The 18,873-nt window shown below is 42.9% G+C and overlaps 1 protein-coding gene across 1 annotated transcript; it reads left to right on the top strand.

Moving 5' to 3' along the window:
• Positions 1-1,172: 1,172 nt before the first annotated feature.
• RNF103 (ring finger protein 103) lies at positions 1,173-18,269 on the top strand. The gene is made up of 4 exons (XM_084766886.1): positions 1,173-1,981; positions 3,993-4,132; positions 12,101-12,216; positions 16,258-18,269. The coding sequence occupies exons 1-4, from the start codon at positions 1,756-1,758 to the stop codon at positions 17,825-17,827; spliced, it is 2,052 nt and encodes a 683-aa protein (XP_084623012.1). The 5' UTR covers positions 1,173-1,755; the 3' UTR covers positions 17,828-18,269.
• Positions 18,270-18,873: the final 604 nt, after the last annotated feature.

Below are 18,873 nucleotides of genomic sequence, written 5' to 3'. Positions count from 1 at the left end.
CTTGCTTTTGCAAACTGGCTAACACATCTCCTGGAATTTCTGCTTGTTTTTCTGATCGAGGGTTTCATGGAAGCCTGGTTCAGCTCACGAATCCCAACTGTGCTCTCTCTCCCTCAAGACTGACACAGAAATGGCCCTGCTAGGGTTAAACAAACAGGAAGCCAGGTGCTTGTCTGTCAAACTCACTTTATATAAGCTCCTCTGGCTGACTAAAACACACAAACCTTTGCACCCGGACCTATCCGCACCTAACAACTTTTGTCCTGAACTCAGGGCCTCTTTGTCTACTTTTTTTTTTTTAACACCCTGAGGACACTGTAACAGCTAGCCACAACTGGATCTTACACTAACATTCTTTCTGACCAAACCTCCTCCAACAGAGTGTGAAAACCGCATTCTGAAGCAAAGGTAGAAAAACGTCCGTTTTCGGATGTTTCGGATCCGTTTCACCTCAAGCCAGCTGTGGAAAGAAAAAAAAAATATTTTAAAAATCCCCAGTTCACAGGCTCGGATTTTTCACAGGTCTTGATGACTCGGGGTGGGCGTGGTGGTGCACGGCTTCAATCCCAGATTGCCAAGGCAGGCACAATTTCCGCGCCAGCTTGGTCCACAAAGTGGTTCCAGGCCAGTCGCAAGGGGACTCCGTCTCACAACAAAACGAAAACCACAAACAAACAAACAAACAACAAAAACCGATGATCCTTTCTTTTCACTCACAGCACAAGCATGCACAGTGTCGCAGGGTCCAACGTCCAGTCCCGGGACTGAGATCGGTGACTAAACCATCTGCGGACAGGAGGGGTGGGAACGCCAGCGAACACTACTAACTCTGCCCGCCCAGCCTCGCGGGCAAGCCCCTCTCCCGGAGGCTCCGGCAGCTTCTAGCCCCGCCTCCCCGGAGGCCCCGCCCCTATGCCGACGTCAGTTGTTATGTCTTGACTTGAGGCCGCGGCTGCAACGGGTCCACTGCTCCGGGGGCGACGGCCGCGGCCTGTTGGGGGCAGCGGGGACGGTGACCGCGGCTGGCCCGGCGCGTCCGCGGGGCCGCAGCTGGCAGGAAGCCGCCCGGGAGAGGAGCCGCGGCAGGGCCTAGCGTTATTCGCTTTTTTTTTCTTTTCCTTCCCCCCCCCTCACCCCCGCCACCCCTCCCCGGCCTCGCGCTCCGGAGCCGCCTCTTCAGCAGGAGCCGCCGCGACGCCCCCTCGCGGGCCGCGGGCCTGAGCGGCGCCGCCCGCGGGAACCTGGAGCCGCCTCCGGGCCTGGGCGGCCGCCGGGGCCTGAAGCCTGGACGCTGCGGCGGCCGCTCCTCCCCGCGCTGGGCGCGCCGGACCCTCCCGACCCCGGCCACGCCGTCCCGCCCCAGCCGCCCTCGGCCGACCCGCAGCCTGTCGCAGCCGCCGCCGGCTCGGGCCCCGCGGCCCCGGGCACTCCCGGCTGGCTCCCGGCCGCTCCCTGCCGTCCGCTGCTCCATGGGTGCGGTGCCTGTGAGCGTCCCCCTTCCTCCTCCTCCCTACCCCAGCCGGTGACCGCAAGGCCAGAGCCGGTGCCCCGCGGGTCCCCCAGCCGCACGCACGCACCCACGCACGCATCCCCGGAGCCGCCGTGCCTCCCCGCAGGCATGGCCCGCCGGTGACCGCCGCCGCCGCGCGCCCGAGCTGCCCTCGCCTCGCCAGGCTGCGCGGTGTCGGCCCGCGCTTCACCCCTCCTCCCCTCGTCCACGGCGTCCCGGCTGCCGGCGACGCCGAGAGGGCGAAGATGTGGCTGAAGCTGTTTTTCTTGCTCCTGTATTTCCTGGTCCTGTTCGTCCTGGCCAGGTTTTTCGAGGCCATCGTGTGGTATGAGACGGGCATCTTTGCTACTCAGCTGGTGGATCCCGTGGCGTTGAGCTTCAAGAAGCTGAAGACCATTCTGGAGTGTCGAGGGCTGGGCTACTCCGGGCTGCCTGAGAAGAAGGATGTTCGGGAGCTGGTGGAGAAGTCAGGCAAGTGCCAGGCTCGCGGAGGGTCGCCTCCACTGTCCCGCCTCTTACCCCCACAGGAATGAGGCGGTCCCCGGAAAGGTTTAGAAGATTGCTCCAGAGAGATGCCCAGGTCTTCTTTGTCCACGTTTTCTATGAATATGTAAATCCTGGTTTTGAAAAGGGGGCTGTGAGGTGTATTGTTAGATGTATTGGTGTGTTCTTAAGGTTCTTTGAAAATGACAGTTTGGAAGTGTAGCTTTAAAACAATATATATATATATATATATATATTTCTATATATATATTTCTATATATATTTCTATATATAATCGATCCATTTGTCCCAGAATTCAGGAGCATCGGTTGAAATTGATTAAATGTAGGAAGAGGAAAATTTTCAAACCGTGGCCTGTAAATAGCAGCCTCTGCCTCTATAGTCAAAACAAGCCACCTGGAGGGTAAAACATCATTAAAATAATAACAAAGAGACTCGTGGACCTAAGATTTACATGTAAATTATGTATTTAAGTATGGATCAGGTATGCACTGTGCAATGTTTGCTTTTTATACTTTAAATTCAGTAAACATTCTGTGTCATGGTCGGCCTTGTTTGGAGTTCATATTTTCTTGCAGAATTACAATTTCTATTTTTGAATCTTGAACGTATACCTTTCATATCATGTGTCACAGGCATCCCTGCCTCACTTAATGTGATGAAGAAGAAACTTGAAATAGTGCTGAAAGAATATTTAATGCCTTAAATAATGTATTTCCAGTAGCCACTGATTTGGGGTAGGACTGGGTGAGGATATGCAGTAAACTTTTTAAGTGTCTCTGTTTAGACTGTCTTCCTGAAAGAGGAATGTAAATTGAGCAAGGCATTCTGAGTTGCTGCAGGAAGCATATGAAAGTGATGATTATCTTTTTTTGTCGGTTTAAGTATGTCAGCTAGGCCTTTTACAAGATAATATTTTTCCTTACGTAGCACTATCTAGACATACAGTGTGATAGGCAAGATTACAAACCAGAGCAGTCTAACACTTGTGTGCTTATAGCGCAAGGGTTACAGAACTCATGTCAGCCGTCGGGTAAAAGGAAGGACTTCTTTGCATAAGGGTGCATTTTCAGCTGTGTATTGCTCTTGTCTGCTGCATGGTTTATGCAGCCATTGGTTGTTGGGTGAAGGAAGTGGATTAGCTAAAGTAAAAGTTACTATATCATACAGTTATTTGATCACACACTTTTCCCCCTCCGAGCTTTATGTATTTTGCTGCTTTTTGAGCCTAAAATTGTCATATGGAGTGTCCAAGGAATCCGTGTATAGCCTAAAGAATATACATCCAAAGTATGATTCAGTCACACATTGTACAACATAACAACAACAGTCTTGGTTTGGAAATTAAACTCTAAAACCTACATGTTTGTTGTAGATGGTTTTGCTGTTTGGAATGAAACTGTTATTGGCTCACTATGTAATATTGAAAGCAAAAATTAAATAATGTGAAATAAATGGCTTAGTTTTTATATTTGATGATACAAGATCCAAGTTTGTATTATCGTAAATGTGTGTATGAATGTGAGGTTAGTTCTGAGAGGTGACTTTCTATCTTTCCCATTCACATGAAAGCAAGCAGGCTGATGGCATATCTGTGAACCCACTTCTAAAGTCAGAACATGTTAAGCAGGCTGTTTAAAAAAAACATGTGAAGCCTGCACACACTTGATGTAAAGTTAAATGGTTACTAGTTTAATGGAATTTTTTGTTTCTTTTGACTGGTATAATTCAGTAACTTACTAACAAGCTATATGTTGACCCTACTAGAGTATAAGTTCTGTTATAAGAGATGAATTGTTGTCTGTTTTGTTTACTTTTGCTGATGTAGGACCCTTGTATTCAGGTGCTCTTCTTTTTCATAGGATAAAAATATAATAGTGTGCTTATTCATGATATAAGATTGAATTAGTCATCACTGAAGTTGGGAACATGGGCTTTTTGAAATCTTACAAGGTTTTTTTTTTTCTTCCCCCTTCAGGTGACTTGATGGAAGGTGAACTCTATTCTGCTCTCAAGGAAGAAGAGGCATCTGAGTCAGTTTCTAGTACCAATTTCAGTGGTGAAATGCACTTCTATGAGCTTGTGGAAGACACAAAAGATGGCATCTGGCTTGTTCAGGTAGAAAGGATGATAATCCTTGAACCTTATTATGCCACAATAGTATTTGCCGCTGAGTAAGAACTCAGTTCTCGTTGGTGTTACCAGTAATAATGAGAGTCAGGGCAGGAGATGCAGCTCAGTGTGTAGACTGCTCCCATGCATGAAGCCCCAACCCAGGTGTGGTAAACATGAACCCCAAGACGTTCAAAGTGTCTTCCTCAGCTACGTAGCGAGTTCAAAGCCAGGCTAGGATGCATGAGACCCTATCTTTGAAAAGTAGAGTGGAAAAGGATTGGCAAAGGGGAGTTGATTGTTTTGAGAATCGGCAAAAAGAAATGTCTAGAAACCCATGTTTCTTTTTATTTATCAATGTGTGCTATTTTTATGGGGTTTAGGGCTCTTTGTTTGTTTGTTTGTTTGTTTGCTGAGAAAGGGTTTCTCTGTGTAGCCTTGGCTGTCCTGGGACTCACTTTGTAGATCAGGCTGGCTGCAAACTCACAGCAGCCTGCCTCTGCCTTCCAGATTGCAGGCGTGAGCCACCACTCTGCGCTTACAGTTTTTTGTTGTTTGTTTTTTAACTCTAGTTTTTAGTTCACTAGTCCACGTAGTTTTAGTTCACTAGTCCACGTAGTTTTAGTCCACGTAGTTTTAGTGTGCAAGGGAAGGACACTAAAGTAAGAGTAAAAGAACGTGCATTAGTGAAGCAGCTTTGGGTGGCAGCTATGCCAGGCATCATAGAATCAACAACTGAGCACAGTAGCCAGCTTAGCAGCTGCACTGGAGGAGCTGTGGAACGTGCATTATTTTGTTTATGGCAATGGTTTTTATGATATCAAAACTGTGAGATTTAATTAGTATATTAGAAATTTCAAGCTGGAAAGGGCATTAAAAGTTTTCTTTCTTGGCTCACGTTGTAGTTTATGGTAAGTGGATACACATTAACATTAACCATATAATTAGAATAAATATGTGATATTAAGCATATAATGTCATCCTAAATATTGCTTAGGAGAAAACAAAGTTTAGTTTTTAAAATCTATATTCACTTGGAGTAACATAGCAAGTAAACTTGAAGCCTGAATGTGGCCAAAAATAAGAATGTAGGGTGTGAACAGCTGCAACCTGTTCAGACCAACCCTTTCAGAAGCACCGAGAAGGAGTGAGTTCAAGGTTCTGGGACTACTCAGCACTATTGAGCTAGGATCAAACTCCAGGCCCTTTGGGGTGTTGTTTCTTCAGACTAACTTTTATTTAACCATCGACAATTCATGCATATATCCTCCCATTTTCTCTGTGCTTTTGACTTTTCACTTTGTTGTTGACAAATTTTGATTTAGGGTTTGAAAATTAAAATAGCTGCTTCATAATACTTTCTGAGAACAAAAACTGCAAGATTTGGTTTTAAGATAAGTTTTGAATTCAGAAACCTTAATTGGAGGCCTAATGCTGCCATTGGCTTGCAGCATGATTGGGAATAGGTGGGTGTTCTCTTGTATCTGGCCTCAAACATATATGCATTTAAAGAGACGGAATGATGCTGTCATCCACTGTGCTGAAAGTGGAGCTTTGGTAATCCTTGGGAGATTGCATTAGAAACCCCTGGCCTCCTCTTCATAGCACCATACCTACTGCGTTTGCCTTTCTATCCTCTAGTTAATAACAAAGGTGGAGCCTGAGAGGGCTCAGTCTACAGACTATCCTTCAAGTTCTGGTTTACTTCTGTCTGAGTTCATTGATTTGAGATAAGCCGTAAGGGTTGAGAATGTAGTTCAGTGGTAGAGCATTTGCCTAGCATGCATGAAACCCTGGATGTGATGCCCAGTATTGAAAGGAATAAAAATCAGTCATCTCTTTAAAGCTTTCAGAAATGGTTAATTTGCCGGGCGGTGGTGGCGCACGCCTTTAATCCCAGCACTCGGGAGGCAGAGGCAGGCGGATCGCTGTGAGTTCAAGGCCAGCCTGGTCTACAAAGTGAGTCCAGGACAGGCAAGGCTACACAGAGAGACCTTGTCTCAAAAAACAAAACAAAAAAGAAATGGTTAATTCTATTTTTCCCCAATACTTGTTTCTAATAGTCCAGCCAAGGAAGAATTATTGGTTTTGATCATTTTAGATTTATTAACAAGATAGAATTGAGTAGACAGTCCCATTGCTGTGTACTCATGGCCTAATGCTTATCACTCACATGATTTGCTGCCGATGAATGGTGAAACAGGGAATAGACACCTCTGAAATGCAGAAGAGCCATGCCAGAGGCCTGGGACTGCTTTGACATCTAGAATCCTACTGTAAATGACGTGTGTGTCTGATTGGCTTTTTGCCCCATATATGTCTGTGCATATATGTCGGTGCATATATGTCGGTGCATATATGTGTGTGCATGTCTGGTGCCCACCGAGGCCAGCAGAGGACATCAGATCCTCTGGAGCTGGGGTTATGCGTGGTTGTTGGTTCCTGTGCTGGTGCTAGACATCAAAGCTTGGTTCTCAAGAAGAGCAGCCAGTACTCTTAACCACTGAGCCATTTTTCCAGCCCCAGTTGTCATAGGTTTTTGATGTCTCACTTACTATATGATAAAATTAACCCATTTATTCAGCGTAAATGGCTATAACGGGCCCTGTTCTTGGACTTCACAATAGAACAGAAAGATATCCAGCACTGCGTCCAGCCAGCTCACATTCCACTTGTGAGAATCAAACACCAAATTAATCAATATTTAAAATAATACCAATATGTTGAACGTTCTGAGGGAAAAAAATAAACAGACTAAGCCAAATGTTAAAGTTGAAAGTACTTCCTAAGAAAATGGAATTTGTTTATATGGGTTTCTTCATAAGGAAGGAGCACAGTAGCACACACTTGGTTTGCGCTGATTGTCGGCTTGTATTCTTTGTGTCCAGTGACTGGCATCTCACAGGCGGCTAGGCTGGTCCGCAAGAACAGTGTCTGTAAGAGAGTTGAGAAAAGTAAGCCTGCGAGCCTGCCTTTGGCCCTGTGAGCTAACCAGCTAAACATTGGCCGGCACTTCCTTGAAGTTTCATACTTAGTTTGGGCTGTTAGTTTGGGCTGTTAGTTTTTTAAATTATACTAAAAAAATTTTAAATATCTGCTAGAAACAGATGTTTCTTGGATGCTTGTCATTCCTCAGCTAGGTCATATTAGTCCAGTCTTTTCAGGAACACAGTTTTCTACAGTTTGAATTACTGTTCTTTTCTATTTCTGTTTTTGTTTCCTGTTGTTGTTTGTCTAGAATTATTATCACTCTTCACGCCTCATCTTTCTGAGTGCCTGGGTAACAGGTGTCAGCCGTCATGCTAGCCTTCTATTTTCTGTATTTTGAAAGAAGCTGACTACTTTGTATGCTCTTTTCTATCTTTTAATGGAAAATGTCCATGAGGAATATTTTCACAGACGGCACTGCGTTGATTCTAGCCGTTCTGTCTTCAGCTTGTCAAGCTTGAGTCCATGTGTTTCCTGTGTACTTGAGCAACGTGTGGTGAATAGAACTGTGGTAGCTACCTTTCCTGTTGCATTGCTATGACCTGATGATCGCAGCTTAAGGGAGGAAGGGTTTATTCTGCTTCCCAGTTTGAGGGTCTAGTCCATAGTGGAGGGGAAAGCATGGCTGCCGTGGTGTGGGCAGCTAGTTACATCCTGCTTCACATCAAGAAGCAGAGAGATGGCGCAGTACAGGTGTGATGGCAGAGAGATGGCGCAGTGCATGTGTGACGGCAGAGAGATGGCGCAGTGCATGTGTGACGGCAGAGAGATGACGCAGTGCATGTGTGACGGCAGAGAGATGGCGCAGTGCATGTGTGACGGCAGAGAGATGGCGCAGTGCATGTGTGACGGCAGAGAGATGGCGCAGTACAGGTGTGACGGCAGAGAGATGGCGCAGTGCATGTGTGACGGCAGAGAGATGGCGCAGTGCATGTGTGACGGCAGAGAGATGGCGCAGTGCATGTGTGACGGCAGAGAGATGGCGCAGTGCATGTGTGACGGCAGAGAGATGGCGCAGTACAGGTGTGACGGCAGAGAGATGACGCAGTACATGTGTGACGGCAGAGAGATGACGCAGTGCATGTGTGACGGCAGAGAGATGGCGCAGTTCCCTAGTAGCTGTGCCATTTTGTGATTTTAAAGTCACAGGAGTGAAAAAACACTTTATAATTTAAAGTACTAGAAAGCTTTGGTCACTATTTACCAAAGTATTATGTCAATGTACTTCCTGTTTGGCTGGAAGCATTAACAGCTGCTTTTAAACTGGTTTATCTTTGTTCTTAAGACAAGAGTTTTGTTTAGGTCACTTCTAATTTTTTATTCCTTTAGTGGTCAGCTACAGGGCAAAATATATGGTAAGCCCCTTGTGTTTTATATTGATGAAAACCTTTTTGAGTTTACCCATAAAAGCAAGCCAGTGAGAGTAGAATACTTGATTTAGCCAGATGTTAGGGAGGCAGTAACAGGGCAAACACTTAAAATTAGTTAGTTAAAATACTACTGGTATGTGGTTGCATAGCAGGATACCATTTATATTATCAGTCAGGAAACATTCAGGATGACAGGCTGCTGGAGAAGGAACTTTGGGTTATAAAAGAAATAGCGTTAAGCCAGGCATGATGGTGCAGGCCTTTAATCCCCGCGCCCAGGGAGGCAGAGACAGACTATCTCTGTGAGTTCAAGGCCAGCCTGGTCTACAGAGTGAGTCTAGGATAGCCAAGGCTACACAAACGCTAAAATATAAAGAAACAAAACAAACAAACAAAAAAGAAATAGCTTTAGAGATACTTTATAATAAGAAGTAGAGCTGGGTGCTGGTGGCATATGACAGACACCTTTAATCCCAGAAAGGCTGGGTTATGGGATGAGCCCCAGGGCAGCAAAGGCTACACAAAGAAAGAGAGAGGGGCAAAAAGCTGAAATAGTTTAGTCCAGCTCAGCTCAGATGTTTAATTAGCAGCACTCAGATCACCTAAGCACTACAGTGAATGGGAAGATTGCCTCACATTTAGCCTGTGATGACAGGTCTCTTTCAAGCTTGAAATTCAAGATGTACTTTGGTCCAGATTTTCTTGTATCTGAAAATATTCTCCATAGAGAATGCAGTCTCTTTCTTGAATTTCTGAGAAATATCTCTTTCCCATGTAATGAGACCAGTAGTGTGGATGCCACTCCAGATCAGGCATACTCTGTGAGCCATAAACTAAATCAGAAAGGCTCCTGCTAATATGCCACAGTAGTAATGGCTTAGAAGATTTTGTTTTGCTATTAACTGAGCCAGATGAGTTACTTTGTGAAAACACTACCATTTTTATGATGGCCATTTAATTCAGCCTCCTTCAAAGTTAGATGTATACAAAGCCTTTAGCTGACTAACATAACTGCATAGGATTTTAACAAAGCAATTTCTAGTTGTGTAGCTATAGTGACAGAGTCATAAATGATTCCCTGAAATACTTAGATGATTTCTCACTCTTGTGCAGCTCTCTCAGTTGGGGATCCTTAAACTCTTCTAGAGCAGATGCTACAACAGATTGCTGAGTAAATAAGGCCCCAGGGTTGAAATTGTCATGTAGCTCCTCAACCATGCTCACAACTCTCCTCACCCACCTCTGCTTTCCCTGCCAACTTGGATGTGCCTGACGACAGCCCTCTCTCATTCCTAACACAGGAATACTTGCACAATCAACAGTTAGGTCTTTTCTCAGGGATGCCCTGAGACTTAGGGCTATGTGCACATCTACAGAGGCACACAGGGTGGCTCCTTGAAGCAATGGTATTTGCCAACACAGGCCTAAAGTGTCTGGGTTATTTTATAGCTTCAGTCAAAATGTTGGGAAAGAGTTACATATATATGGGTTTTTGTTTTGTTTTTGTTTTTTTTCGAGACAGGGTCTCTCTGTGTAGCCTTGGCTGTCCTAGACTTGCTTTGTAGACCAGGCTGGCCTCGAACTCAGAGTGATCTGCCTGCCTCTGCCTCCCAAGTGCTGGGATTAAAGGCATGTGCCACCATGCCCAACCTTTTGAGTTACTTTTAAAGAAAGAGAAAAGAAGAGACAGAAAAAAGAGAGTGCAAAGAGCAGGGCCTGAGAGAGAGCACAAAGAACAAGAGAGTAGATTATGTAATTACACAGAGACTAATATCCTGAGAAATCTGAAAATTACATTCAGGTTCCTTGGCTCCATAATCAAGAGAAGTACTATTGACTTTTGGGAAGTAACAGAAAGGAAAAGAAACCTTGCTTATGGCTGGGTGTGTAACTGAGTGGTGGAGCACTTGCCAAATGTGCCCTTCGTGTCCTGGGTTCCCCATCCTGAACGACCACCACAAAAATTAGGACTTAAAAAGGACCAGGACGCAGGGAGCCGACCGTGCACGACTGCTTGGTTCCCCAGGTAAACCTGTACAATATACTTTTGGACCAGAGAAAGGGGTAAATAGCATTTTAGGTGATGGGATCAGCTTTCCCTCCCTAACACCGTGTCCTCAGTCATCTAAGAATGTAAATGTGAACCATGTCTCCCTCAGTGAGACCGTGTATCTTCATTAAGAGCACTGAAATCCATGTATTTACTTCTCTGTGTGCGTGCATGTATTGAGTATGTTATATAGTGTTACATGTATGGCTCCATAAGTGTTGGTCACATATTGTAGGAGGCACTAGACTGATCTGGTAGCACAGAAAGTAAACTTCCTGTTTCAGGACCGTGTGTCCCCAGCCTGTGATGCCCCTGACATTTGTTAGGCTTCCCAGAAGAAAGGCCATAGATGAGGGAGCTGAACCACCGTCTGCCTCGCCCAGGGAGTTGACAGCTGGCACTCAGCTCGCACACATGCCTGGAGCTTCACTTCCTGGAGGTTCTTTGAATATAAAAATGGTTCTTCCGGCTAGAAAGATTAGAGGTCACAGAGTGTTACAAAGTTGAATAATGTTTGTAAAGATGGCATTTATGAAAATAGCTTAGGCCTATGTACGCTGGACTTAATTATTATATGACATCATGAAAACCTTGACATTTTTTGGCTTTCCATTGAATTGTATTTTATTATTTTTAAAACTTTTACTGGTATCTTCAATGAACTCTGCTTCCATTTACTCAGAGATATTTAACTATTGACTGACATAAACAGAAGTTATTAACATTTTAAAAGTCAATTTAGAATATTTTCCTTTCTTTTAAAAATAGTCTGTTTCTCTCACATCTAATTGTATATACGTACTTGAAGTAGACACTTACGGTTGTCAAGTTCATTATGGCTGTTCCCTTTCCTAGAGCCTTTCAAAGTTGCTGAGGGAAAAGTCCTGTGTGTAGCATTGATTTAGTTAAAGCGTGGTGTAATAGAAAACATGTTTGTCTCTTGGCTGCGAAACTGAACATTGAAAACATGAAATTTGAACTTGTTAAGTCCACATGTGATAATTTTTAGAAGCTTTATTTGGGTTTTTAAATTTTTGTTTTCAAAGAGAAATTGACTTTAGAGCCATTTTCTATCTGTATAATGTAATGATGGCGAATAGGTCACATAAAGAATGTGGCTAGCTTTTTCATAGGCTTTTGACTCCTGTTCTGTGCTACTGCTAGAGCACTGGGTTTGGCATGCGGCACTTTGTGTTTCTGTTCTGGTTGCACAGTTGTGACTTCTGTAGGAATAGCAGTGAGGGCTAGCATGGCGGCCTAGCAGGTAAGGCACATGCTGCACACGCCTGCTGACTTGACTTCAATCCCAGGACCCAGGAGAAGGAGAGGACTAGCTGCCATGAGTTGTCCTCTGATCTCCACAAGGGTGCGATAGCACTCATGTACATATACACTTAATATTAATAAATTAAACTTTAAAAAGAGTATAGTAATTATGAGGTGATTCAGTTAAACCAGAGCTGGAAGCAGAATGTCTTTGTATAAAAATGATTTGTGCTATAGATATGAGTTGTTGGGTTTAGGTAATTAAAGTTTCATCCTCCCTCCTCTCTTTTGGGGAAACAGGTCATAGCAAATGACAGAAGCCCTTTGGTGGGTAAAATCCACTGGGAGAAAATGGTTAAAAAAGTGTCAAGATTTGGAATACGGACAGGCACTTTCAACTGTTCCAGTGATCCCAGGTAAGTGGACTAGGAAACTCTTGAGTTTGAACCCTGACCATAATCTTTTTTGCTTAATAAAGACAATACTACCAGAAGCCTGCCCCAACAGAAAATTAATTATGTTTAGTGTAGTTTTGTGTAAACTGGTGTTTGTTGACTTTCTGAGAGAGATCCCTTACAATTGTCTGTCATCCTTTTCTTTCAGTATTCTCTTCCAGATGGCTAAAGATGACATCACTGTTGCCATCTATAGCTCAGACTGGCTTTGAACTCATTATAGCCCTTCCTCAGTCAGGGGCTAGGGCTACAGGCACACTGCCACTCTCATACTTTTCTGACCTTCAGTTTGCATTTGCTTAGTCACTTTCGATTTGTTTCACAACTGTCTGTAGCCATGTCCTTCTCCTAATGTCAAAGTCATATTTATCAATTTATTTAATCAAACATATCCTTTCTACCTTTTCTACCCTTCACTGTTCTTTTTCTTCACATTTTTTTAGATGAGATGGTTTGTTGTGTTATTGTCTTCAATATGCAGTCTAATATCACATTAATTCTTGCTTTGTTAATTCATTTTTTTAATTAAAAATTTTAGGTCATATGTGTATAGAGGAGTATATATGCATGTGTGAGTAAAGGTGCCTTTGGAGTTCGGCAGATGATGTAGGATCATCCCTTGGGTCATAGGCAGCCGTGAACCATGTTGGAGGGAAAAAATCAACAATTTTTTGTTTTGTTTTAAAATTTTAATTTATTTACTTTACATCCTGATTGTAGGCCCCTCCCTTGTCTCCCTCTGGTCCCATACTCCCTTCCTCATCCCCCTTTCCCACCCTCCCCTAGTCCTCAGAAATGGGGAGCCTTCCTCCCCTAACATCTGACCCCAGCCTATCAAGTCTCATCTGGACTGCCTGCATCCCCCTCTGTGGCCTGGCAATGCCGCCCCACCAGGGGGAGGTGGTCAATGAGTGGACATCGGAGTCAATATCAGAGGTAGCCCCTATACCCCATATTAGGGCACCCATAAGGAGGCTGTGCTGCCTATCTACTACATCTGAGCAGAGGGTCTAGGTCCTCACCATGCATGGTCCGTGGTTGGTGCATCAGTCTCTCCTGCACCACCCTGCTGGCCCAGATTTGTTGGCTCCATTGGTCCCTTGTGGAGCTTCTGTCCCCTCCAGGCCCTTCTATCCCCCAACTCTTTAAGACTCCCTGCACTCCACCCCAAAGTTTGGCTGTGTGTCTCACATCTGCTTGTGCCCCCTGCTGGGTGGAGTCTTTCAGAGGACCTCTGTGGTAGGCTCCCCTCCCATTCCTTCTCCTCAGCAGCTTCCAGTGTCTATTCTATTTGCCCTTCTGAATGAGAACTAAGCATCCTCTGTAGGGTCCGTAGGGTCCGTAAGGTCCTCCTTGTTACTTAGTTTCTTTAGGTCTGTGTATTGTGCAAAACCAACTTTTGTTTGGTTGGTTGGTTTTGGTTTTTGGTTTTTTGGTTTTTTGAGACAGGGTTTCTCTGTATAGCCTTGGATGTTTTGGACTCACTTTGTAGACCAGGCTGGCCTCCAACTCACAGTGATCCCGAGTGCTGGGATTAAAGGTGTGCACCACCACGTCTGGCCCAAAACCAACATTTTTATATAGACAAAAGAACTGACAGATGAGCTGAGCAAAGCCGTGTATGCCTGTGTTCCCAGTCAGAGAATCTCAGGTTCTAAGCCACCCTGTGTAGTGACTGGTACAAAACAAAACCCTAAGGAATGTTTTCTTGATAGTATCAGCGAATTTACTCTGACCCTTAAAATGTTCTTTTTGAATTGATGATAAAAGGTTTTATGCTGATGCATGCATGATAAAATACAATTATTAAAAACAATGTATGCATGTAGTGTTGTTTTGTGAGGATACCTTTAGATTAGTATTTAAAGAAATATATTAGTTAACCCAGTGTTTGTAAAGCATTAGGATTTTTTCCAAATTTGGAAAACATAATTTAATTTGAAAGTTATAACAAGGAATTTTCTTTTGTTGGGTAGTCTCAAGTTCTTTTTAGAACCACAAAACTAAAAAAAAATTCTGAATTGAAAAGAAAATATAAAAGGAGGAAATGAATGTATTAAAACTGCCTGTTTTGCAAAGTTAGATTATTTTTTGTCATAAAGATTATCATTTGATATATGATACAAGTGAGAAGCCAGAGCAGTTATAGGAGAGAAGATAAAAGACTGACCAAGAGTAGCAACATGCGGCTGGGCAGTTGTTTCAGCAATTGAAAACATTTTCTGCTCTTTACAAAGGACCTGGGTTCGGTTCCCAGCACCTGCATGGCTTACAGCTGTCCAGCTCCAGGGATCTGACATACTCCGAGGGCACTGCACACATGTGATGCATATAAAGTCACATAAACATGCACAATACACATAGAAGTAAATAGAAATTTTAATGAGTAGAAATGCGTCATCACAAGTATCTTGCAATTGTGCCATTAAAGCTCCTTAGAGAAGGTCTGAAGGAGGCCGTCATTTACATGTATTTTGTCTACTCTTCGGTTTTGGCAAGTGTAAAAACAGGATTCATAGCATTGAATCATTTTTCATTGGATAAATATATTGTTAAGGGACAGAAATACTTAATTTTTAAGACATATCCCTTTATAAACCATTTCATGTAATGGAATTTGTGTTTTTAAGGGAGTGAATCAACACAGCAAGATTCTGAGTGAGAGTCAGGAGCTGTGACTCAAAGTCACTGAGGTAGCCTCCCAGAGTCCTCAACAGCCTGCTCTGTGAGAGACAATACAGCATCTGCATTGAGCTGAAATTATACCACAGTATCCTTGAGAGAAGTTATTCACGCTGCCATTATAAAGCATATGCCACATCACACTAGACGTCTCTCCCTGGTCCTGTGAGCGTGTAACATGCTCATCCAGCCCTAATAAAATAGGAATGTGCTTAGTAAGTAAATACAGCATCCATGACTTAGGTCAGTATTCTGAGTAGCAACATAAGAAATCACGTGGTACCCATTTTCAGGTCTGTCACAAAACATAGCCACAGGGTAGATTTTTTTTAAAACCCTTTATCAGTAAATATAAATTTTGTGTATCATAAAAGTCCACATGGTTTGGGATAGTTTAAAAAATAAAACAAAGGAATATTCTTCAGCTATCATCTATTCATAGTCATGTAACGCCTGGTTTTGTTTTTTAATATTTCTCATCACCTAGTTTTTCAGAGAGGACAAATGTCATATCACTGACCTCTTCTATAGCTCAAACAGGCAGCAATTATAAGTAAGCCTTTCTCATTCACTCCACTGGTAAGCTGAATTGGACTGAAACTCTTTGTCTCTATACTTTCTGTCTTTGTTTCCTGTGTTAAATCCTATTTTTTCACAGTATTCCATTAAAGAGAAAAGAAAGCTAACAGGAACTTGAAGTAGCTCTCTTTTTGACTGGCTTATGTAAAGGTCGCTGTGTAGTAGGCCTGTTGTTCTGTGGTGTCAGGCCTTGTGTGCGTGCTTAGCTGAGAAGTGGAAAGGCAGGACGCCTGTCAGGCACTCTGTGCCACCTCAGGAGCTCAGCACGTAGGAGCATGTCTCTGCTTCTGATTTCTAACCATCTTTCAAGACCTAGTTCATTCCCAGTCCTTTCTTGAGCTCTTCACCTCCCCAGACTCCCATGCTACTCCCTTTCTTTAATCTTTCTTTGATACTGGTTTTGCATCCATAACAGGATTTTTAAATTCCATATGAGCAGAAGTTGTTTCCCATTATCTTTGGATCTTAGCACTAATGCTAAGCACACAGGAGATGCTAAAGTGCTTGTGAGTCCTTGGCTCAGAGGAGTGCCTTTAGATAGACATTCTACAAACTTGTTTCTTTTCCTAGAAACAGAAATTCAAAGCAGACTACAGTAAGCTTGCTTGCTCTGTCACAGTTGCCAAGTGGTGGTTTCTCTTTGGTTATTTGGAGGTTATCCGGTGGTGCCTTTCAGGCCCTAACTGTTAGAATGTAAGTTGTGCAACAGCCTAGCTGTTTACTCAGTTTACTCTCTTACAGGTACTGCAGGAGAAGAGGCTGGGTGCGTTCCACACTCATTATGTCTGTCCCTCAGACAAGTACATCTAAAGGAAAAGTCATGCTCAAAGAGTATAGTGGACACAAGATTGAAGTAGAGCACATTTTTAAATGGATAACTGCCCATGCGGCTTCTCGGATCAAAACTATATATAATGTTGAGCATTTAAAAGAAGAATGGAATAAAAGTGATCAATACTGGGTAAAAATATACCTATTTGCAAACCTTGACCAACCGCCAGCTTTCTTCTCCGCATTAAGTATAAAATTTACTGGAAGAGTGGAGTTTATTTTTGTTAATGTGGAAAATTGGGACAACAAGAGTTATATGACAGATATTGGTGTTTACAACATGCCATCATACATACTTAGAACTCCTGAAGGAATTTACCGATACGGAAACCACACAGGTGAATTTATATCCCTTCAGGCCATGGATTCATTTCTGCGCTCATTACAGCCTGAAGTAAATGATCTGTTTGTTTTGAGTTTGGTTCTAGTTAATCTAATGGCTTGGATGGACTTATTTATTACACAAGGAGCAACCATCAAGCGATTTGTGGTTCTTATAAGCACCTTAGGGACATACAATTCCCTATTAATTATTTCCTGGTTACCCGTGTTGGGCTTTCTCCAGCTTCCTTACTTAGATAGCTTTTATGAATATAGCTTAAGATTGCTGCGCTATTCTAATACGACCACATTGGCGTCGTGGGTAAGAGCAGACTGGATGTTTTACTCTTCACACCCGGCCCTGTTTCTCAGTACATACCTTGGACATGGTTTGCTAATTGATTACTTTGAGAAGAAGAGACGGCGCAGCAACAATGATGAAGTTAATGCAAATAATTTAGAATGGTTATCAAGTCTGTGGGACTGGTACACCAGCTACCTCTTCCACCCGATTGCTTCTTTCCAGAACTTTCCTGTAGACTCTGATTGGGATGAAGACCCTGACTTATTCTTGGAACGGTTAGCGTTCCCTGACCTTTGGCTTCACCCTCTGATACCAACTGATTATATTAAAAACTTACCAATGTGGCGGTTTAAATGTCTTGGGGTGCAGTCTGAGGAAGAAATGTCGGAGAGTTCTCAAGACACTGAAAATGACTCAGATAGTGACAACATGGACACTTTTAGTAGTAAGGATGCATTTGAAGATAAACAAAGCATAGTTCACAGTTCTCCAGGAAGAGTAAGTCAGTGCGATGCTGAGGCTTGTTCATGTGCCAATAAATCCTGTCAGACCAGCCCATGTGAAAGGGAGGGGAGGTCATACGGATCACATAGCATTAATGATGATATGGAGCCGGACTGGTTGGCGTGGCCTGCTGGTACGCTGCACTGTACTGAATGTGTTGTTTGCCTCGAGAATTTTGAAAATGGATGTTTGCTCATGGGGTTGCCTTGTGGTCATGTGTTTCACCAGAATTGCATTGTTATGTGGTTGGCTGGAGGCCGACACTGTTGCCCTGTTTGCCGTTGGCCTTCCTATAAGAAAAAGCAGCCATATGCACAACAACAGCCGTTGTCAAACGATGTCCCATCTTAACCATGTGCAATTTGTCCTTAATAAGCTTTGAGTATCTTACAGCTTGCCTTTTTAATGTTAGTCACAATGTTTCTGTGATTTGAAGTTTAGTTTAATGTTAGTGCAGTGACAGGAATTACACATTATGCTGATGTTGATGACAGAATTTATTTGGTTGCCTTGTGTGTCAATTGAATGCATACTAAACTGTAAAAAAAATTTATTTACAGCATTGGAAATTCAGAAGTTAATGTTTTTTTGTAAGCACAAAAGACGTATGGTAGAAATTTATCCTACAAGACTTAATGAGGCAGGATCAAATCCTAGTGGGACTGAGCTGGTTTCTTATCCTAAATGTTTTCTCCCTTTTTACAATCTCTGTCCAACACTTCTTGGTTAAATAATGTATGCTTTGAGACATGAAATTAAAACATCTATGAATAAATTATTTTAAAACCAGAAAGCTATAGTTTTCTGATGTTAAGCTGTGATAACATGACTACTTTTTGTAGGTGTTTTGCTGGGTTGTTAATTTCACAGGTAATTGCAACATGATTTTGAGATGGAAGAAAAAGGATAGGAGTCCTAGTGCTAATCTTGGCCATGAGTCATGGTGGTCCACGTGTTAGCTTTGATAGAAAAGAGTGTGGGGGGTGTTTTTAAAATGAGTGTTGTAGATTACTAGTATTTAACATATTTATCTAAATAAAAACAACTATAGTATATTAGCCATACAAGGATTACCTTGTATGTCTGACTTTTTATTTTGAAATTTTTTCAGTGCTAGAGGAAAGCTGAGAATATAGATAATAGAATAAATATCCATTTCTCTTTAATGTACCATATTTGTATTTTATTGTGTTTATCACCTTTTAATTACAATTTTAATATGTTCCCTTTTTAGCCATGTGTGGTGGCACACACCTTTAATCCCAGCCAGTGCTCAAAGAGACAGAGGCAGGTGGATTCCTGTGAGTTCACGGCCAGCTTGCACTACAAAAGCCCGTCCAAGACAGCCAAGGCTACACAGAGAAACCCTGTCTAAAAAAACAAAACAAAACAAAATT

This window comes from Acomys minous (genome assembly GCF_964271855.1).
Source record: "Acomys minous genome assembly, chromosome: 17".
Taxonomy (NCBI): Eukaryota; Metazoa; Chordata; class Mammalia; order Rodentia; family Muridae; genus Acomys; species Acomys minous.
The sequence above is the reverse complement of the archived record's forward strand: the minus strand, read 5'-3'. Positions and strand labels throughout refer to the sequence as shown.